This window comes from Rhodnius prolixus, unplaced genomic scaffold (genome assembly GCF_049639745.1).
Source record: "Rhodnius prolixus isolate KJV_2025 unplaced genomic scaffold, Rpr scaffold_14, whole genome shotgun sequence".
In the NCBI taxonomy this organism is placed as follows: Eukaryota; Metazoa; Arthropoda; class Insecta; order Hemiptera; family Reduviidae; genus Rhodnius; species Rhodnius prolixus.
The window spans coordinates 6,951,649-6,965,580 of NW_027411594.1; the positions used below are offsets into that span (position 1 = coordinate 6,951,649).

The 13,932-nt window shown below is 33.1% G+C and overlaps 2 protein-coding genes across 7 annotated transcripts in view; one reads left to right on the forward strand and one right to left on the reverse strand.

Moving 5' to 3' along the window:
- Pkg21D (Protein kinase, cGMP-dependent at 21D) overlaps nucleotides 1-10,951 on the forward strand; it is a 40,104-nt gene extending 29,153 nt beyond the window's left edge. For 2 of the 3 annotated variants that reach the window (XM_074123710.1, XM_074123709.1), the window contains exons 3-15: nucleotides 1,285-1,463; nucleotides 1,684-1,826; nucleotides 2,015-2,152; nucleotides 2,244-2,413; nucleotides 2,802-2,904; nucleotides 4,007-4,145; nucleotides 4,909-5,021; nucleotides 5,897-6,107; nucleotides 6,204-6,435; nucleotides 7,388-7,554; nucleotides 7,662-7,847; nucleotides 7,933-7,999; nucleotides 8,284-10,951. In XM_074123710.1, coding sequence (XP_073979811.1) covers nucleotides 1,285-1,463; nucleotides 1,684-1,826; nucleotides 2,015-2,152; nucleotides 2,244-2,413; nucleotides 2,802-2,904; nucleotides 4,007-4,145; nucleotides 4,909-5,021; nucleotides 5,897-6,107; nucleotides 6,204-6,435; nucleotides 7,388-7,554; nucleotides 7,662-7,847; nucleotides 7,933-7,999; nucleotides 8,284-8,379 — 1,944 coding nt within the window. In that variant the 3' untranslated portion in view covers nucleotides 8,380-10,951. Of the gene's footprint in view, nucleotides 1-51; nucleotides 383-1,284; nucleotides 1,464-1,683; nucleotides 1,827-2,014; nucleotides 2,153-2,243; nucleotides 2,414-2,801; nucleotides 2,905-4,006; nucleotides 4,146-4,908; nucleotides 5,022-5,896; nucleotides 6,108-6,203; nucleotides 6,436-7,387; nucleotides 7,555-7,661; nucleotides 7,848-7,932; nucleotides 8,000-8,283 lie in introns of those variants that run through there. The other variant, XM_074123711.1, reaches the window with a different exon arrangement.
- A 35-nt stretch (nucleotides 10,952-10,986) lies between these two features.
- Nucleotides 10,987-13,932, reverse strand: part of LOC141451904 (NADP-dependent malic enzyme-like) — a 41,188-nt gene continuing 38,242 nt past the window's right edge. For all 4 annotated transcript variants that reach the window (XM_074123712.1, XM_074123714.1, XM_074123715.1 and 1 more), the window contains 3 exons: nucleotides 13,468-13,591; nucleotides 11,483-11,630; nucleotides 10,987-11,408 (listed from right to left, as the gene is read on the reverse strand). In XM_074123712.1, coding sequence (XP_073979813.1) covers nucleotides 11,509-11,630; nucleotides 13,468-13,591 — 246 coding nt within the window. In that variant the 3' untranslated portion in view covers nucleotides 10,987-11,408; nucleotides 11,483-11,508. The remainder of the gene's footprint in view (nucleotides 11,409-11,482; nucleotides 11,631-13,467; nucleotides 13,592-13,932) is intronic.

Below are 13,932 nucleotides of genomic sequence, written 5' to 3' on the forward strand. Positions count from 1 at the left end.
TATGTTAAACTAATGTGGTCACAATCAGGTATCTGTATTCTGTAATGGCAGATAAAACCACTGCCTTTTTTATTGCATTTTGTGATTACTTTTATTTTTTGTGTATTCTATGAAGTTATATACGTTCTTATTGCATGAGTATCATCTTTAATATATTGCTTTTGTTTTTATGATATTCTTTGTCCATAATTCTTGAGTTGTTAATCTTGAACTAATTATTGAGTGTTGTGGTACGGTATATTAACTAATCTGTGTTAAAAATTAAGTAAAGTGTGGAAAAATAGAAATAGTCAAGTTTTCCCAGCGAAAGCAAAAAGAGGAATTTTACAACCTTTAATGGAAATAAATCATTAATTGCTCAGGATTACATTGTCTATTTCAGGTATATTCTATTAAACTTTAAGAACTTTTCTTTTTATTCCATCTACTTATTTTTAGGTTTATCCCTAATAATAGGATTACCGTTTAGGTCAAGAGCAGCATAATTCCGTTTCCCTCCAACCCTCAGACCATGACCAATGTAAACCATCATCCAGAATTGGTCCGAGCGAACTCTCTTCCTTGGGGCTGTAGGGCAGTTATCCCAGCTTTTTTGGGCACCTTTCTTGCTTAGGGCCTGTACCATCTTCTCCTCTTGCTTTGTTGAAAACTGTTCATTTTCAAAACTCTTTCCTATTTCCTCCTTTCTTACTCATCTCTTTGTGTATCTACTTCAGAGTACCATTCCTTATCTTTCATTATAGACTAGCTATGTACCTCTTCTAGGAATCTTGGCGCTCAGCTTAGCAAAAAAACATTAACTTACTCTGACTTTCCTGAAACTCATCACTCTATATTGGCTCTGCAGAGATAATTGCTGTATGTCAGTGAACTGGGTTTCACGTGAACATCGGCTAACTCAGTTCTTACACATTTATACCCTTCGCGAACGACTCATTTATTTAACAAAGAAGCAGGCGTCTTTTAGGTAGTAGTGGATTTAGGGTTTTACTCAACTCCATAAACAAATCTAATTTAATTTATGTTTTGCCATGTTTTATGGGAGATCTTCGCATCTTAAACGAGGGTGCTCCTTTTGTTTTAAACATTTACTAAGAATATTTTGGGTAAAAGATGATGTTAGGCTCTACTTTAAAAAAAGAAAATACCTAAAATCTGAAATTGAAACAAATCATTGGACAGAAAGTGCAACTAGCCTGAACTTTATGCTAAGAACATGTTGAAAATAATAAACACTGTATTAAAATTCTCTAGTGGAAAAAATAGTAACAGGAAATGTTTTAGAGTGTACTCCAACAGACGACCAAATATCGAGACGAGGAAGTATTATGCAGTTTGCAACAGTCACACGGAATGGCCGGACAGGTGGCCATCAACAAGAAACAAGGTGTTTCTGCGGAAAGTACATCCGCTGGCCAATCACCAGCCAGTATTCAATTGATCCGACATGATAAAGATTTCAGGTAAGATTGATACAATAGATATAGTTTAGAAATAAAGTTCATTTAGCAAAGGTTCTTGAGTTCTGAGCGGTCAACTGTCTTAATGGTTTTGGAAAATATAAATTTCAATCAGCTGCTTAAAGAGACTCCAAAAGGAATGTATGAGAAAGCTTAAAATAAATATATTAATTTCTGATATTGTCAGTATAATAAATAATGTATGTATGTGTACATATTTTAGGTCTAAACAGCTTATCAAAGGTGCCTTATTAGAGAACGACTTCTTGAAGAATCTTGAACCGGGCCAAATGAGAGACATCATTGACTGTATGTATTCAAGAGTATGTGTCAAAGGGAGTTACTTGATCAGAGAAGGAGATACTGGTAAGCTGAATTCTAACATTCCAACAGTCCTGTTGCTTTCTTGACTTTTAAAACTTTCTTGGTGAACATAACTACAGCAGAGAAATGTTAAAGGAAAAGTTTTATAAAATTCTATCATACAATTTTCCTTAGCTACATCTCAGAATTCTTGTTTAGAGATTACATTTTAATCCTTCACATTATTACAGGAAGTCACCTCTACGTTTCTTCTTCTGGGGAATTCGAAGTAATAAAAGATAGCACAGTATTAGGTACTATGGGTCCTGGCAAAGCATTTGGTGAATTGGCCATTCTTTACAATTGTACTAGAACTGCTTCTGTTAGAGGTAATGTCTTATTTACCAATTTGATATAATTTTCTTGTAGAACTTATGGCAAACAAACAAAAATATTAGATGAAGCTTTCATTTGTTTCAGTCGTTGAAAATGGTGAAGTATGGGTACTAGATCGTAGAATATTTCAGAATATTATGCTGCGTTCTGGTCTACAAAGATTAGAAGATAGTATTTCCTTTTTAAAAAGTGTTCCTTTACTACATAATCTAAATCAGAATATACTTAGCAAAATTGCAGATTCAATGCAGCTGGTAAGTTTTCTGAATATTTAAACTGAAAAACTAACTGTTAACTAGAATTTTAAATATTTTAAATTTAAACTAATACTGTTGGTTGGGGAGCCAGGGTGTAACATCCCTAAGGAAACAAAGAAGATAGATTTGGCAAAATATGTGTATTTGCTTTGGTTACCTACTGATCCAAGAGTCCATCTCATCTTACATACACTCATGCACACACCCAGACACACTCACTTACACTCACAGAGGGATGGGGCGGCTAAACTATTTGTCGAAAGCTATAGAAACGATGAATCTGAACAAATTTACTTAACGAACTTATGGATAAAAAATAGAGAAAATGGTTAGAATGTCATTGAAAATATACTTGTATCGTATAACTAATGAGAGTTTATTTCAGGAATTCTATCCAGGAGGACATTATATAGTACGTCAAGGAGCAAGCGGTGATACGTTCTACATTCTTAGCGGAGGAACCGTCAAAGTGACTCAAACTCTTCCAGGTAGTTTTTGATAGTTTTTTTGCTACAAGCAATTTTATATTTGAGAAAGATAGTGTCCTAGGATAATGTAAATATTAAATACTTTAAATTAAATCAAAGTATTCAAGATATTACCTCGATAGATATAAGGAAAGAACGGTTGGAATCACTGTGCTAAATACAATAAAATTAATATTAATAATGATTTCATCCGTTAAGCAAGCTTGCTTCCTTCCTTTCATTCTGACCTGTACTACACTTGCATCCTTCTTCAGAGATTAGAGCGTAAGGTTTTATAAAGAAATTATACTTCCAATTATTGAGCGCCCGTCTCTGGGTCAGATGTACGGTATCAAAATTACATACGTTTTGATTTACGTTACAATTCGTTTTCCTACCAGCTCTTGTGCAGACTGAGACAGAAGAAGAGGAAAACGTCTCTTACATTCATTGCGTTGTATTTATTTGTTAGCAAAATGAAATTTATTGACTTTTCGAGACCTGAGGAAATGACTGACTGAAAACAATTAAAGGGTAAACCTTGGATCTTTAAAAAAAAATAAGTTGTTCCTGTAGATCTAGAAGAGGTCGCCTCAACCGGCTCGCCCCAATATTCTAGTCTATGTAAGAAGTATGATAGACATTTTCTCAAGAATGGCATGATTGCATAAATTATGCCATAGATTTTATGAGATCAATTCAAGAAAGGAAATCATGATCTAAGATCTTATCGTTTGGCTGCTTTCTTTAAGAGCTTTCTCAGTAGATCATTTTGGGCTAATCAGAATGCATTATAAATGCAATATTCTTATTGTCAACCCCACAAATTTCAGGTTAGATGACTGGGATCATCAAGTTTAGGGTTAGAAAATTTCGCCTTTCTATTTGTCTAATTTTATGAAACAATACTATCATTAGAAAGTTCCTCGATTAAACTTCGCTCAAGATCGAATAGAGCATGTTTTGCTACATTCATCTTTTAAAATTCCGTACGGTTCTGCAAGTAATTTAATGAATTGTTTGGGCCCTCGTCATTTCCCAGTTAATCTAGCCTGCTCTAAGTCTAAACTCTTTAATCAATTCTATGTTATACATAATTTATCTAGTAAACAACAATTTGCAGGATGTTCTGAAGAAGAGGAAGTTCGTACTCTGGCCAGAGGTGACTATTTTGGTGAACAAGCCTTGCTGAAAGAAGACTGCCGCACTGCCAATGTTATTGCCTTACCGCCTGGTGTGGAATGCCTTACTTTAGATAGAGAGTTAGTTTCCAATGTGTCACGTGAGGTAGCACTGTTAGTAAATCTATACGTAAAAAAAAAAGGAAAACACATTTATTTTAATCGTTCATTAATAATTATTTTATGAATGTTGATTATTATAATCAGTTAGTTGATTCTTAATTATTTAGTTTGGACATTTGTTCAAATCTTGAGCGCAGAAAGGTGGCAGTTTATAAGCTTATTTTAGCATATTACAAGCATTTCAGGAGAGCAATAATGAAGCCGTTGCTTGTAAACTTGTAGATTAGCATTTGAAGCAAATTTTTGTTGAGGTTTGGATGGTTCTAAGGTGTTCGTTTAGAATTCAGAAGTGGTGATTCAACTTGCCAGTTCATCATAGTAAATTAAACGACCTGCAGGTTCATTAAAAGTACTAGAAGACAAACCATTTCGCCTAGTTTCCACAAGTATGCGTGTTTTGTAAATATCCAGCTTCCCTTGGCTAGCTGGATTTTTTTGTATAACACTTCGGTACTCTCTCCTGAGCTTTAGGATTGTCAGGAAACAATGGCCGTATTGCTTGCTTTTCATTTTATCAGAAAGCAGAATTATTATTGCTTAAGATGTTATCAAAAGTTTACTGTTACATGGGAACAAATGATTCAATAATTAGCTTCACAAAATCCTGAACTTTTAAAATTTAATGGAAAAACTACAGAAATTATGCAATGGTCTGCTAGTTACAATCATAATGCGTGTTCCTTGTAAAATTAATATGTAGTTATTGATTTCATGTCCTTAGATCTTTCATGCTATTAATTGGAGATCTAAGTGAACTACAGGAGAAAGATTATGGAGACAAAGCAAGACTGTCCAGGCCTCCAAGTGTTAGCAGTTTCACTGAATCTGATACCGGTAATTTTTACTTTTATTCTATTTTAACTGATTGCTATAATCATTACAATGAATTTTAGGCATTAGGAAGCCTAAAAGTTCATAAATTGTATTAAAGATGATACAAATTTCAAGAAGCTTATAAAAAAAAACCTTAATTAAGTTCACGTTCATTTTTGGTAAATTCAAAAACTTAACAACTAGATTCGTGTTCAAAGAAATTTACTTCAGAATCGAAAGATGGAAATAACCATTATGTACAAGTTTATATAAACTTGTACGACTATAATTATTCGTAAATAGTAGTTTATAAACTTCAAAGAATATCTGTAGAATTTTTTTTTTTTTCAAAGAAAATCCTAAATAGGTGAGAGAAAAACAAAATATTTTCTAGTGCATTTAAACAAAAATCATTCTAAATATATTCGGTCGCATCTTACAGTCAACGAAATGTTTGAATTGTGATTTTAGCTTTGTCTATGTTATATGTAATTGCATTATAAATATGCGGAAGATATGTTGTGAGATGTTGTCATGTCTCAGACGAACTAAAATGTTTCTATCATCTTAATATTTGCCAACTTATATTTTAGGGCTAGAATCTGTATTTCAAAACGTTGAGTCCACTCAATTCAGGTGCTCAATGTTCGATCATCTGTAGATTTTAAGAAAGTAATATGAATCAAATATAATTAAAATGTAACTTTAGATTTATAGCATGGGTTTATGAATAATAAATATTTATTGTTCCGACTCCTTTTATTGGAGAAACAATAAAAAAAATTGGCCATAAATAATAAAACGAACGAAATTGAGTACAAAGGGTGTAGTTTTTAGTTTCCGCCAAAATGAAGTATTTTGTTTATAATTAATTTTTCTTTTTGGATTAATAATAGATTTTGAACCGTTGGACCTTCAAGATTTGGACATAGTTGCAACATTAGGTGTTGGTGGATTTGGAAGAGTAGAATTAGTTACCACAATTAATGGCGCTACGTACGCCTTGAAATGCCTTAAAAAGTGTCACATTGTTGAAACACATCAACAGATACATGTTTATAGTGAACGTAATATAATGTCCTCAGTTAGGAGTCCATTTATCTGCAGGTTAAACTTATTTTATCTTATTGTTTTGAAAGTATTTATTTAAAAAAAAATAAATTAATGTTATTTTCTTTTCTGGTTTTGTTTTCATCATTATAGGTTATACCAAACATTCAAAGATGCCAAATATGTCTATTTACTGATGGAAGCTTGTCTTGGCGGCGAAGTTTGGAGTTTACTGAGGGATCGAACTTGTTTTGACGATACGACAGCTTGTTTTATCACTGCCTGTGTTATTGAAGCTATTGAATATTTACACGCAAAAAATATTGTCTATAGAGATTTAAAACCAGAAAATTTACTATTAGATGCTACCGGCTATGTAAAATTAGTAAGTTATAGAAAAACAAATATTGAAAATTGCTATTATTTATTTGTGGTAACAGATGATTTACTCAGTAATGAAATTTTCTGTAATAAATTTCTCTGCATGGATTGAAGAAAATGTTGTTTAAAATTGAAATTGCTGCAGCAAACACGTTCACATCACGTTGACTTTAAATCAGATTACGTCTCCTGGCGTTGGATGAAGTGTGTTGTCCGAGACAAGCGTTGATATAGGATGTACTCAAGGCGGAAGAGGTCGCATTTGATATGATATGCAAAAAGTGTAGTACTCAAAAGGGTGGCGAAGGTACTTTTGTTTGAAGGCAGAAGTTGACGTGAAACATTTCTTTAACAACAGTATGTTGTAAGCAGACCTGCCAGTCTGGCGAAATTTATTGGTTGGGGAGGCACAGAATGATATACGTTTCAAAAGCATTGATGAAAAAAGAAGCAAAACTTCTATAAACTTAGTGTTTGTTTCAATAAGAAGTGGAAAGCACTTAGTTGAAAAATAAATTAAAACAGTCGGTAAGGAGATGGAATGAGTTTTCTCACTTTTGCGACACAACTTGGTTTAATTAAACCCTAAAGACAAATCATTATATCTGCTGGAAGGAAGTATAAATTTTAATCATTCTTGAGTTTTCTTTCAGAATTGCTTGAATTTTATCTGTCATAGCATTCATATTTTCCTAATTTCTGATCGTTTTCACATTTTCATCCGTCATTAGAGGTAATAACTTAATGTTGTATCTAATTTTTACTGGACGAAATGACACGACGACATGAATTTCGAGCATTATCGTGCTACTCTGATTTCAATCGTCAGTTATAAGCGAACTTTCTTAAAATAACATTATAGGCTGGAAGTACTTTGAAGAATAAGACATTTCAGTAAACATTTTCATAAAAAAAAGAAGAAGGTTTTTAAACGTTTTCCTGCTTTTTTTATACAGGTAGATTTTGGATTTGCCAAAAAATTAGGAACTAGCGGCGGCAAAACTTGGACATTTTGCGGTACACCTGAATATGTTGCACCAGAAATAATACTGAACAAAGGACATGATAAGGCTGTTGATTATTGGGCACTAGGAATTTTAATGCATGAACTATTAATTGGCGTGTGAGTTCATTTTAAACAATGCTGCTTAAGAAGAAGAAGAAAAAAGAAAAATACAAAAGTTGGTTGTGTTTTATTTAAGCGCTAATAAATTTAGGCAATATTTTTAGGCCACCATTTTCAGCAACCGATCCAATGAAGACTTACAATCTGATATTGAAGGGAATTGATAATGTTACATTTCCTAGACATGTTACTAGAACTGCACAAAATCTGATTAAAAGATTATGTAGAGAAGTGCCTGGCGAACGACTTGGCTCTTATCATGGCGGTGTGGCAGATATTAAAAGACATAAGTAAGACATTGTGTGTAGAGCATTTATAGTAATATTCAAGTTGAGTAATAGGCCACTATTTAGATGCCTTTACTTACTTTTGCAGATGGTTCCAAGGTTTTGACTGGAGTGGTCTTCAAGCAAAAACTGTCACTCCGCCTATTATTCCAAGGGTAAGTGAAAAAATGTATTTCTTTGGCATTATTCAACCATCAACGTTAAAATTACAAAGAACCTTCTCATTTATAACTTACTCTAGCCGTTAGATGCTAATCAGTTTTGACAAAAAAGCAATTTCAGTGTTGAATTAAAAAAAAAAAAAAAGGGTTTACAATATTTCATAAAATAGGCTATATTTTGAACATTATTTTCTAACTAATAAAAATAAATAGATTTTTATCTCCATTATTTACGCATTTATTAACTTTTTTTCAATGTAATTAAAAAAACTTTTCAGCTAAGAGGACCAACTGATGTTTCAAATTTTGATAAATTTCCAAAAGACGAAGAAATACCTCCAGATGATCTATCTAACTGGGATGCAGATTTTTGACATAGCTTTCAGTTATAAATATAGGAAATATAATTTACCTTAAGAATTGTGTGCAAACTGATCTAATAATAGTATTTAAATTTGAATTAAAAAAAGAAAAAAGATGTGTGGATATTGTTGAAGTCTGCTTGATAGATAAACTTATCTTCTTTTCACAATGAAACCGCATCATGGCTGCATCATTAAAGTTTATGAATTTGTCTGGCAAGTGTTTAATGAAGTTAAAAAAAGTTTTTGAATAGTCTGAATATTGAAAGCTGCTTTATGGCTTTGTAATGTTCAGGAGAAGAATTCCATATTTCGCAATATTCAGAGATTCAGAGACGCGTTTTAAAATGACGTTTGCTTATGAATATTAGTGGGAAGTTTAAATTTAATTTAGAAAAACCGTCATTATTTGAAAATAAAAAAAGTAAAATGTCCCTTGATTATCACAGGATAGATCATCCAAAGTAAGAAGTGGAACTATAAAATTAAATAGTAGCCCTTGTGAAGATGAACTAGGTTTGCGTTGGATGTTTAATTTAGAGGTTGAAGATTTGCAGGAATTTTTAGTTGTACACATTGAACAAAACAGTTGATCTTTATAATGGAAAAAACTGGAAAACAGTGGCTAATTATTGGAAATCTGCATATTTACGTAGGCAAAATTGTTTGAAAACTACTTTTTTTATAAATATTGATCTTGAAATGCCAATATAGTTTGATGAATTGTAATTTCCATTAAATGCATTCTGTTTCTCCCTTCTATTTTCTTTTTTGCTATAAAGTGTTAATTTTAATTGTTTATTTTACTTCTCTGTGAGAATTATTAATATAATTATTATGATTGATTATTATTATTCTTTTAACGATGTTTGTACCATTTTTTTTAACAAATTCAATTTCTGTTGAGGTTTGTGCATATGTAATTAAAAACAATTATTATTTTTATTAAATAATAAATACCACAGTTAAATAAAAATATTCGTTTTAGTTTAAAAATTCAATTTTAATCTTACCTAACCTAAACCAATTTGAATCATTGCTATATTTTAATCAAAAACACCTCCTTTTGGATATTATCATTAAACCAAAACATTTTAGTTTCAAAAGTGACTACCAGGGAGCAGAACCTACTGCACTTCTAGTCAAGGAAAATTGGGCTTTACAAAGGTATTAAACTATTAATAATGCCGTGAATAGATAATACAACAAGCAACAAACCTAATTACAAAAATACGAAGAGGCAGAAAAAAAAAACCATGTTCTGGAAAGATGAAAACTAGTATTAACGCCGGGAATAGATCGATCCAACCAGGATGAGATTGATTAGGAAATAAATAGTGTAAGAACGAAACAAAACTTAGAAACTGCTTGAGAAAAAGAAAGGAAAATTAAAGAGCTACCAGCTACTTTACCCAGAAGGGTTTTTGAGGTTATTACAATCTCTGACGTAATAAATGATACAGTTGGGGTAAAACTTTTTCTATTCACTCACTGCTAAAAACGATGGAAAAATAAGAAAATATGTGCTAGTTTGGCCAAATAAATGGAGTTTTCCGTCATTAAGAACCAAAATACAAAACAACCCTAGATATTATAACTAGGGTGGATGTTTTTCTATTCACACACTGCTAGAAACGATGGAAAAATAAGGAAATGTGTGCTAGTTTGGCCAAATAGACTTTTCCGTCATTAAGAACCAAAATACAGATCAGCCCTAGATATTATAACTAGGGTGGATGTTTTTCTATTCACACACTGCTAGAAACTATGGAAAAATAAGGAAATGTGTGCTAGTTTGGCCAAACAAATAGACTTTTCCGCCATTAATAACCAAAACACAGAACAGCCCTAGATATTATAACTGGGGTGGATGTTTTTCTATTCACACACAGCTAAAAACTGAAGAAATGAAAGGAAATGTGAGGTAGATCGGCGAGAGAAATGGTGTTTTCCATTAATAAGTATAACTATACGTACTTGCCAGCAATTTATGTTACAACTAGTGTCGGATCATTTTCTTTTAGCTCATAGTGAAATAAGGTATAAGTTTAGGCATTATGTTCAATTTATTTTCTATGTTTGGTAGGAAAAAGAACATTTTGTAGGCTAGCATTATGTTTTATAACTAAAGTTGGCTTAGTTTTTGATAACATAAGCTCTTATTTAGTATGATTTTTTGCACACATTCATTTCCAAGTTTAGGATGCCTCTATCTGCGTTCCATCTAGGATTGTTGTGTAGTAGTTTTTGGTCTCGAGAAGAGTTGAACATACTAGTTGACCACCATTCTGATGTTAAACCTGCTAAGAAGTTGGCCTTAAAAAAGCTTGCTTCAGTTATTGATTCTTGTTTCCAAGACATTTCCTTGTCTTTCTAGTGGAAAATTAAGGTAAATTGAAAAATGAAATAAATAATATGTATTTCTTTGAAATATAAACTTTTACAATAAATATTTATTTAAATATAAATAATAGTAATTAAAACTTATAAATTTAAACAGATTGAAGTTAACGTTTAAAAAAAAAAGTTATAATCTTAAGAACTTTTTTTGTGCTTAAAAATAAAACGTAAGCTCAATGTAAAATTATATCAAAAATATATGTAAATTATCACTCCTTATTTTGTTCTTTTTTTTTTTTTTTTTTTTTTTTTTTTTTTTTTTTTTTTTTTTTTTTTTTTTTTTTTTTGGCGCATCAACAGCTGAGGTCATTAGCGCCCGGAGCTTTTTCCAGTGCACTGCCGGCCTCCGGACAGTGTTCTCTCGTTACAGACAACACTGTCCATCACCGGACAGTGAGCTGTAAGAAGCTCCTAGGAAGAGAAAATCTAAGGGTCAGCTGCTGGATTCGAACCCGGGACCTCCGCGTGGGAGTCCAGTATGCTAACCTCATAGCTAATCCCTTCCCTTTTTGTTCTTATTATTAACTTTTGTATTATTAAGTAAGTTCTTCTGCATATATCCTAGTGAACAAGAAACTTGCACCATTTTGTTGGTTTCAAAACTTTTATTTAAGAAATATAAATTGGACCTCTTTATTTGCCTACAAAAATTAATTAGAAATTAGTTACTTTTAAGGGATTATTATGAAGGAATAAATTAAGGGCAAAATGTCACCTGTACGTAAACCTATTCTATATTTTTTAAAGGTTTGAAACTGGCCAATCGTATTCCTCAGGAATAGCAGATTTATAATGATAATCGTACAGTTGTTCCTTGATGAACTCTTCTTTATTTTCTGGTTCGGGAAGAAAACTTGCAATTCCTGGAATGATTAATTCGCCTATTAATATGCTTTACCAATAATACCCTTAGAGCACTTACGAGAATAATTTATGGCAAGGATTTGTGACATTTTTTTTTTTTTTATGTCAACCGTTGTTTTGTTAAGTGACAAGCGGTATACTTGTAGTTTGTTCAACCGGAAGGAAATCACCAGCCAAATAAAGCAGTAAATTCCATGCGGGTAAAGAAATTTCATTTGGTTTGTACAGACTTTTAATGATGGTCTAAAAAAGGAGTTGGCAACTTAAAATTAGGGTTAGGATGATTCGAAATGAAAGTCAAAACAAAACAAAAATTCACTCTTACATCACGTCAATCTTGATTTCCAAGATGTTGAAGGTAGAAAGGTTTTTTTTTATTAGAAATAAAATGCGATTGCCTTCTTAGGCTGTAACTTCGCAAATATATACTGGCATTCTAATTATAACCCTCAAACTACTCGATATTAAACAAGCTTCTTAAGGGCTAAGAAATTACGAGGGTCGTTTGAAAAGTCCGTGCAAAGTCAGAGAGATAGCACCACTGGCGCGTATCGAGGTTATGTTTAGTTAGTAGCATCTCTTGGAAGAACGCGCACCAAGTTTCAGCCAGATCGGTCTATTTCTTTGTGTTTGGCATTCGTTTGAATCGAGCAAGTCGAGTGATTTTCAAAAAATGGACGAAAAAGAATTTCGTGTGTTGATTAAACACTACTTTATGAAAGGCAAAACGCCTCAGGAGACTAAAGAGAAGCTTGATAAACATTATGGTGACTCTGCAACTTCGATTAGAACAGTTTATAAGTGGTTTCAAAAATTTTCGGAGTGGCCATATGGGCAAAAAGTGACGCTGAACGTTTTGGACGCCCTGTTGAGGTTTACTATTCCAGAAATCATTGATAAAAATCCATGATATGGTGATGGATGACAGAAGAGTGAAGGTGCGTGAGTTTGCTAGTGCTGTGGGCATCTCGAATGAACGGGTACATAATATTTTGCATCAACATTTGGACATGACAAAGCTATCCGCAAGATGGGTGCCGCGATTGTTCACGCTTGACCAAAAACGAAATCGTGCGAAGGGGTTGCAAGGACGGTTTGCAGCTGTTCCAGAAGAATCCGCAGGACTTTAAGCGTCGTTTCGTCACTGTGGATGAAACATGGATACATCACTACATTCCTGAGACCAAAGAACAATCTAAACAATGGGTTACCAAGGGGCCCGTTCCTTCGGCCGGAAAGATTATGGCGACTGTCTTTTGGGATTCGCAAGGAATAATCCTCATCGACTATCTGGAAAAGGGTAAAACTATTACAGGTGCATATTATTCATCGTTATTGGACCGTTTGAAAACCGAGCTGCAAGAAAAACGCCCACGATTGGCCCACAAAAAAGTCCTTTTCCATCACGACAACGCACCAGCTCACACCTCAGCAGTTGTGGTCGCAAAATTAATGGAAATAGGGTTCCAACTCGTTTCACATCCCCCCTATTCTCCAGACTTGGCTCCCTCGGACTACTATTTGTTCCCCAATATGAAGAAATGGCTGGCGGGAAAAAGATTTTATTCAAACGAGGATGTGATTGCAGAAACGAATGGCTATTTTTCAGACTTGGACAAATCCTATTATTCGGAAGGGATCAACAAACTAGAGCAGCGTTGGACGAAGTGTATAAGCCTAAAAGGAGACTATGTTGAAAAATAAAAAAGGTTTACCCCAAAAAATTAAGTAGTTTTTATTTTTGCACGGACTTTTCAAACGACCCTCGTATATGAACAGCTGGCGTTTGGAAAAAGATGTACCCCCACTTACAAGAAAAAAAAAACAATAAAATACCTTTTTCATAAGCGTATTCAGCAACTTTAGCAGCAATTTTCAAAGAACATTCTTGAATATTTTTTAATGGTGGATATAAACGTCCTTTTTCCAGATCATCTTCGGATACTAGTGCAGCCAATGCCTGGAAACGAATTGCGACTTAATTAATTTTATTATTTGATTGATTCTCAACTGCCTCAATATTCAACAATTATTATAAGAGATTTATCAAGTTTCTTTAACCAACAAGTATCCAAATGTAAGTTGACCCTATATGTATATAAGTCGACTCCGCGTATAGTTCGACCAACCTTTAAGAGAAGGAAATGTAGGTAAAATAAAAAAAATATTTCGATTTCTATTCAGGCAAATATAGTATGTTAGCTGTGGCATCTACAATCCTATCTTTCTGCAGCACTGCCTTTTAAATTATTCTAAAACTAATTCTAATTCCGGGAGCCAAGAACCTCAGATGTGACGATG